The sequence below is a fragment of the Salarias fasciatus genome, chromosome 18 (assembly GCF_902148845.1).
Source record: "Salarias fasciatus chromosome 18, fSalaFa1.1, whole genome shotgun sequence".
NCBI lineage: Eukaryota > Metazoa > Chordata > Actinopteri > Blenniiformes > Blenniidae > Salarias > Salarias fasciatus.
Window position 1 is genome coordinate 4,915,093 of NC_043762.1, and position 7,900 is coordinate 4,922,992.

The 7,900-nt window shown below is 42.7% G+C and overlaps 1 protein-coding gene across 1 annotated transcript; it reads left to right on the forward strand.

The window, feature by feature from the left end:
• The first annotated feature begins 689 nt into the window (after positions 1-689).
• LOC115405633 (uncharacterized) lies at positions 690-6,555 on the forward strand. The gene is made up of 10 exons (XM_030115268.1): positions 690-743; positions 1,230-1,288; positions 1,589-1,635; positions 1,729-1,886; positions 3,437-3,612; positions 5,104-5,237; positions 5,364-5,523; positions 5,643-5,748; positions 6,203-6,284; positions 6,366-6,555. The coding sequence occupies exons 2-10, from the start codon at positions 1,237-1,239 to the stop codon at positions 6,450-6,452; spliced, it is 1,002 nt and encodes a 333-aa protein (XP_029971128.1). The 5' UTR covers positions 690-743; positions 1,230-1,236; the 3' UTR covers positions 6,453-6,555.
• Positions 6,556-7,900: the final 1,345 nt, after the last annotated feature.

A 7,900-nucleotide genomic window follows, 5' to 3' on the forward strand; every position in this document is an offset into this window, starting at 1 on the left:
TCTCTCCGCTCTTTTTATCTTTTTTCTTTCATTTACTGTCTCTTTTCTTCCTGTTTCTCTTTCCCTGTCAGGTCCAGCAATGTCATGAATAAGTATTTAAACTAAAAAAGAACAAAGTCAGAAGTCATATTATGAAGACGAAGCTGCGAGAGCAAATCTGTCTGGCACATTACAGCAGTCAGACTATTATTCTGCTTGCGTTCATGCTGGACAGGAAAAACGCACACGCACGCACACACGCACACACGCACACACGCACACACACACACACACACACACACACACACACACACACACAGGTTCGTATTTCTATCCTTGTGGGGACCTTCCATTGACTCCCATTCATGTCTAGCCCCTAACCCTAACCCTAACCCTAACCCTAACCCTAACCCAAACCACAACAAAGCCTAACCCTAAAGAAATGTTTTTGCACTTTTACTTTTTTCAGCAACAACAATATGGTCAAGAAAACACTGTTTCCCCTCATTAGGACCGGAAAAAGACCCCACAAGACACATCGTTCCAGGTTTTCCTATCCTTGTGGGGACATTTGGCCCCCACAAGCATAGAAAAACGAGTACACACACACACACACACACACACACACACACACACACACACCAAAAAAAGCACCCACCCCCTGCCACCTCCAGGTTCCGCCACGCTCCTGTTTCCCCTGAAATGTTTCATTTCGTTTCCTCACAGTCAGGAAACCAAGACAGAGACAGACGTGACCGCAGGAGGTAACTCTTTACATTATTAAATCTACAGGAAAGCTGACAGGAGTTTGCTTTAATTCAAAAGAGATGTTCTATTCTGTAGAGACAGTCATATGTCTCAATAATATATATTTTTAACATTAATAGTTGTTAAAGGGAGAGTATGAAGAAAACACACGACTAAAACTTTTGCTTTCTCAATAAGTGCTTATGTTAAAAAAAAAAAAAAAACTCACAAGTATTAGTTGTATTTGGGTTTATGTTTTGATGTTTATGCCCAGTGACATTTCTTAGGTTATTTTAACGCGTTTTGAGAAGGGGAAGTACAATAGTCAGGAAATCATTCATTGTGAGCCAGCACAGCAGTGTTTTTGCTCACTGTATTCTCAGTGGTGTGTGTGTGTGTGTGTGTGTGTGTGTGTGTGTGTGTGTGTGTGTGTGTGTGTGTGTGTGTGTGTGTGTGTGTGTGTGTGTGTGTGTGTGTGTGTGTGTGTGTGTGTGTGCTCCCAGTTGGGCCATGAAGCTTCTACTCTGGTCCAGTTTGCTGGTGTTGTGGGTCCTGCAAACTGGTAAGTCACCTTTAAAATGGTTACTTGATTCTTATTCACACCTAAAAAGTTGATCTGGCAAACAGACCAAAAATGCCACTCCGCTCCGCTGTAGCATGGTGAGTCCAGCACGACTGTTCCGATATTCTCTTTCTCCAGGTGGGGTTGCGGTTTGTTTTTGACACGCAGAAATACAGTTTCCTTCGTACTCCCAAGTGAAATAAGAAAATAAACATTGACTGTTGCTCACAATATGCATGCAGCGATTCCCAGTCACTGCCAAACATACCCATGTCTGTTTGTTTTTCTCGTGCGTCACAGGGACGGAGGAAAACACTTCAAATATCTGCCTGGAAACTTCTGAGCAGGTCAGAATTCTTCATCTCCCAAAGTTATAAGAGCATGAATTCCTGGCTTGGTTTCATATCTAAATGTGTACATTCTGTGATTTTTGTGAATAGTCGGGTATTCACGTGGAGACTGCGACAGAAGAGGATTATGTGGATGAAAATGACGTCAGTGAAACCTTTGTCTGCCTGCTTCATCCGTCAGATGAGCTGAACTGCTCCTGGTCGTTCCACACTTTACAGAGAGATGATCAGCTTTCTGTTCAGATCAGGTATGTCCATGGTCTGTCCCACTTTACAGACAACTGCAAGATAGTTGGTGCTGCTTAAAATTGAAATGTTTATTTACACCACAGGTTTTACAGAACATTAAATGGTATTGCACTGTTGTATCGGGCTGATCTTTTAGTGCTGACATGACTGCACCTTTAAATGTCCCAAAGTAGGCCAGAAGGTGTTCACATTTCCAACACCAATTCTCAGAAAGGTTTGCCTGTAGATATCAGACTGACCTGCTCTTTGGAGGTTTGCTGTTTCCCTTTGACATATTTTATTAAATGTACTTGATCCATCTTGTAAACTAATCCGTAGAGCACTGTGAAGGAAATTACAGTATTTACAAATGAAATTATTGTCATATTTAGGCAATTACTATAATTAAAAAAAGAATCAAAATGCATGTTTCCATTCAGACAGACAAAAGTAATTGAATGATCGTAAAATGAAAAAAAAAGCAAGTCATCTTGATTTGAATTTAGAATTTAGAATTTTGTTCTCCACCTGCAAACCTCCATAAAGCAACATCAGCAACTATAGACCCATATCAGTTATCCATAACATCGTCAAAGTTTTGAGAAAATTGTATTTAATCGACTATCTGATTATCGTACCTCTGTTTCTATCTACCTTTACAAAACACTTTTCAATATTCTGCTTTACTGAAGTTTACAAATGATATTATTTCTGGCTTCAATCAACATTTGTTAACTGGTGCTCAATTTATTGATCTCACTAAAGCACTTGATGTGGTTGATCACTGTGTTCTTCACTCCGTTGCTCTGGACCACTCCTCTCTTGGTTCAACTCCTTGTCTCAGGGCTTCTCACTTGGTCCTCTTTTATTCCCCATCCAGTGATCTTTCTCTCACCTGGACAGACTGCAATATTAAACTTTATGCAGATGATACAGTTTGTTACTTTTCCAAATCTAATATTCTCATATCCAGCATTCACTTCAACATGAATTCCAAGCTGTTTAATTATGGCTCACATACACTCTGTCACTTATAAAATTGCATATTGTTCGAAAATGCTTTATCAGTCAGTTAATTAGTTTAACAGTGAGAAATAGAGTAGTCACACAGTTGTTATTTCCTATTCCTGTTTATGAGGATATAATGTATCAAAACACTACAACCACCATTCTTTAACCTCTCAAAGTCACATGTAACAGTCTGTGAAGGGTTTTTCTTCGCCGTCCTTTCGGAGCTCATCACTGTTTGCTGTACTAACAGCTGTCCTGGCTCACTCCATCCTCCACACAGCAACTCCACTGGTTATTGTCCTCTTGAAATTTAAGGCATGCTCATCAAATATTATTTTTTTGTTGTACCTTGAATTAAATTTATTTATTTTTTTTTAAAATATGAAGCACCCTCTGACTGGAACAATCTCTCATCCTCCATCCACCCAATAACCTCCCTTAACATGAACTTGAGGACCCCCTCAAAAATGAGAGGGCTCATCTCAAGAGGTTTATCCTCTCATGAAATAAAGATAATAAATGAAGAACAAATACACGTCTTGTTTTTTTTTTCCTCTAGAGTTTGCAATGGTAGTGAGGAAGTTCAGTCCCTGAAAGAAGAGTCTGTCAAGCGAGATGGGTGGGCCTCTTTGGACATCCCTGACCCTGAGGACAACTTCGTAGTGCTCCAGTTCAACATGACCCTGCATGGCGAGTGGAAAGCTTACACCTACAAGTACGACAAGGACAAGCTAGGTAAAAGTCTAAAGCAAACACTCTTTTGAGCCGTCACTGAGTTGAGAGAACAACTGTGCAGCATACCATCCTAACATTAAAGGGCAACTCTGATTTTTTGACATCTGGACCTTATTTCTAGGTGTGTCATGCTCATATACTCACTCAGACTAACATCGTGCAGCTCGGAGTCCTTCATTTATTTAGATCCAACCGATGTAGCCGCACTTAGCGGGGGCCACGGCAATGGAGCTTCAGCGCGGGACATAATCTCTGCAAAGTCGCTCATTTCGGCTGTATTTTTTCCTCCATCGGCGCTGGGTTGCCTTTCGGTCGGAAGGGGGGCCTCCGGCGGTGTCCCGCGGCCTGGCTCGGAGTGCGCATCCGCTGGGGAGCGGAGATCTGGATTCTCCCGGCGAGGAGAGAGCTCCGGCTGCGGCGCGGCGGGACGTCGCGCGTCCCACGGCCGGCGTGGAGCGCGCATCCACCGAGGAGAGACATCCAGCGGCCGCGCGTGAGCCGTGCGTCTTGCCGGTGTCCGGAGCCTCCGTGGAGCAGCTGAGGGCCGTTTTCCAACTCGGCCCCTGGAAGTCAGACGCCGGGGCACCGTGACAGCCGAGGCCGACTCAAAGTGCCTCTCTGCTGGGGAGAGGAGCTCCGCAACGTTCCTATCCGAGCTAATTGTGGCTAAGTTAGCGAAAACTGTCAGCTCTTCAGCTGACCCACCTGAAGACGGTAGACGAGCTGACTTTATGATAACACTGGCGATGGATGAAGAAATACAGCCGAAATGAGCGATTTTGCAGAGATGTATACCTATAAATAAGGTCCAGGTGTCAAAAAACCGGAGTTGCCCTTTAATTTCAGTGAAGCTGTATTAAAGAACATCACACAGAGAAGGTCGCCCTAATCCATCATTATGAAAACAGCAAAAGCAATAGAGGTGGACCTGATCACAGAGAAAAGATGTACGTTGAGTTACTGTAGTCAGCTTAGATTCAGAGACACAACATTCCCCAACAAATTCAAGAAAAGTTTGATTTTTTTTTTTGTATTTACTGTTGTCCTTTGTCACCTCCTCTGACCCTTAGTGTCAAACAGAAACCAACAATGTGGAACTTTACGCAGTTATCTCAGATCTTCTGCATAAATTCTGTGTCCAGTAGTTTTATTTTGTTCTTGATGCTTCATGTTTTTGCAGTTTTGCAACCTTTACACAGGCTTTAAATGATTGCACAATTGCTGTTTTAAAGCAGAAATAATTTTTTTCTGTGAATATTTTATTTTCCCAAAGTCCCAAAGCATGAATTTGAGTTTCACTGAACAATTATTGTAAATATGAGAGTCCGAGGTTGACGTGTGATCCACTGCTGACCATGTCTTCTTCAGCTAATCAGCTCCAGCAACTTTGAATCTGAATTTGAAAAAGTACCATAGAAGCTCACCTAACTTCTGTAACCCAGTCTGTCTTCAGAATGATCTCTAATCTGCCTCTAACTGTGTGTGAAACAGATTTATTGTCTCCTCCTTCAAACATCAGTGTGTCAGTGGAAAATGACACCCTGTTCATAACCTGGGGTCTGCCGAGCAGCCGAGGAACCTATCACGCCCGCTGCTTTGAGTACCAGCTGAACATGGGTGACCAGGTAGGGTGTGAGTGTGTGGATTGCTGCAGGTGGTGTATTGTAAAAATAACACTTACTATTTTTAAGTTTTGGAATAATCAACATGGAAAACCAGATTTCTGCTAAACCTGCTTATGTTGTTGATAGTTTGAATGGCAGAACGAGGACGAACCAATCATCGACGGTCAGCAGTCGTATAAGAAGTCGAACGCAGATCCCGCCCACGCCCACAGGCTGAGGATGAGGGCGAGGGTTTCAGACTCCTGCTCTGGTTGCTCTGAATGGAGCGACTGGAGTCACGATGTCGGTGAGTTCGTGTTATCTTGGAGATGAACTGGGATGTGAAAGTGAGCTTCGGTTCACCATATCTGTGAGGTTTAGAAGAACCAACCACGGCCTTTCATCTCGGATCTCTGTCTCTCCCAGTGGTGAAGCAGCCGCTCCACACGTTCAACCTTGTGGCGGTTGTCTTGCTTTCACTGGGAATGCACCTGGTGCTCCTGGCCGTCCTGCTGTTCCTGCGTCGTCGGAGGTACGCCGCCTTCCCCGTGACTAACTTGACTCGCACACGTTTGCATACACCCACAGTTCATCACCGCCTTCTAAGTTTCCATCACTTTATTCTCACATTCTCTCCAGAGCTGTTATATTTTTTTTTTCTTGATCCGAGGCGTAAAACTCTGCGTTGCCTTTCAAATGTGAAACTGGTGACTCTCATGAGAGAGAAAATAAGTCAAAGGGAATTTTGGCTTCTGCACAGAAAGACAACAGTGCTCAGAAAGAAGAAGTGAGAAAATGTGTTGCTGTTTGGGAGTTTTATCTGACAAATCACCTCTGAAGCTGTGAACAGCACACCCATAGGTCTAAAATAGCTCCAGAGGAAATAAACATGCTCATGTGTGAACAGTTTACTTTAAAATGAAACGCGCTCGAGTCAAATCCAGCAGCGGCCTCAGGTCAGTGATCATTTTGTCTGTGTGTTACAGGGTGTGCGACGTTCTGTTCCCTCCGATTCCTCGTCCACCGCTCAAGTACAAATATTTCCTGGAAAAAAGCGACGCCTTTCAAGTAAGGAAAACACACGTCCACTTCATAACACGGTTCCAGTGTGTGTGAACGGTACCAACCTTTCGCCTCTTGTGTTGCCAGTTTTTCGACCTGGCCGTGCCGGCAAGGCCTGAAGAGGAAGTCACAGAGGTTGAATACATGGTGAAAAAACCGCCAAACGTAATTTAGCGGGAATACCAAATGGATCTGAAAAAAAACAAAAAAAAACCTGTTTCATCAGAATGTATACAGATTTTTTTAAGAAATAGTCCTATTTAAAGCAAGTATGTATGTATACTGAATGAGTGTGAAGTCTGAGGAATGACATAGAAAATGTTTTGGTATGCAGTAGTTTTGAGATATATTGAGTTGGTTTCCAAAAGGTGATATTTATTTTATATTTTCTTCAATAAAAACAAAACAAACAAACAAAAAAAAAAATTAGAAATAAATTTTATTTGCATTGCAGGAACAACAGTACATTCAGAAGAACAGCAAATATACAAAATGACAACACATGCCAGTTGTTATGGACCCCATATGGACCTGTTTATAATTTCATTGTGCTCCTTGTATGTTGTTTGGCGCCCCCTCCTGGCAGTTGGGCGGTGGGGCCGCTTCTTCGGTCTCAGCATTACGTCACTCCAGTACGTCGTTGAGAGCGGAAGTGACGGTAACTAGGAGACCAATTTGACAGTTATGCTGCGGAGGAAGCGTTTTGGTGTTTTTTCCTTTCTCTGTCGACCTTCATGGTTTGTTAAGACGCTATGTCTGTAAGTATATATGTTCAGAGGGTTTATGTTAATATTGAGAATACATTATTTGCAGTGGCGGACCGTGCATTTCACATTAAGGCCTTCAGAACAGATCCGCCTGAACCAATCCACCTCTCAATAACTATTTTGTCTACAAAAAAAATCTTATTATGCAGTTATGCACATAAAGAGTTGTTGCACAGCAGATAGATACTTGTGCAGCCAGAATAAATGCCTTTGCTGAAGTGCACAAGTCTCCTACTACATCTGTGCACATACAATCAGCATCAACAACTTAATAAAACAGCAATATTATTTAGGAAAAGAGGAACATTTTACTCACCAGAATCCCGATTATTTGAAAACAAAATACATCCTCCTTTCCTTCCTCAAAAAGAGTTCAACTGCTCTGTCATATAGATTATCCGTGCGTTTCAGTTCCATAAAGCCAGAGCTTAAAGTCCAGCTTGCCCTGTGGTATTTCTGGCTTAAGTTTTATTTCTCTTCAGGTTTTCTTCTTCTTCTTCTTCTTTGGAATAATTGAGGTAGGTGACCAACAACTTAGGTGCATACCGCCCCCTGCTGTATCTCTTGGTGAATGTAAATCAGAGGGCCTGGATCTGCTGTTGTTAGAAGCTAGAAGGCGCTGAGTCGCCAACTCGAAATCTGATTGGTTGAAGCAACTGTCTGATTGGTTGAAGCAGCTGTCTGTTTGACGCTTCACTTTACTTCACTGCGCCATCAGGAAGGATAGCGAAGGCCTCGGGCAGATTTTTTTGACCCTAGCAACAGATGATGCCTGAAATCTGATTGGTTAAATGATTTAATATGAAAAAAACATGTCTGGAAGCAGCGCGACCACGGGAAAACTATGAAAGGAAC

Excerpts from the sequence above, each read along its gene's own strand:
- LOC115405633 (XM_030115268.1), top strand. The coding sequence starts at position 1,237 with ATGAAGCTTCTACTCTGGTCCAGTTTGCTGGTGTTGTGGGTCCTGCAA. Across the intron at positions 1,289-1,588 it reads GTTGTGGGTCCTGCAAACTG|GGACGGAGGAAAACACTTCA; the intron begins GTAAGTCACCTT and ends CGTGCGTCACAG. Across the intron at positions 1,887-3,436 it reads CAGCTTTCTGTTCAGATCAG|AGTTTGCAATGGTAGTGAGG; the intron begins GTATGTCCATGG and ends TTTTTCCTCTAG.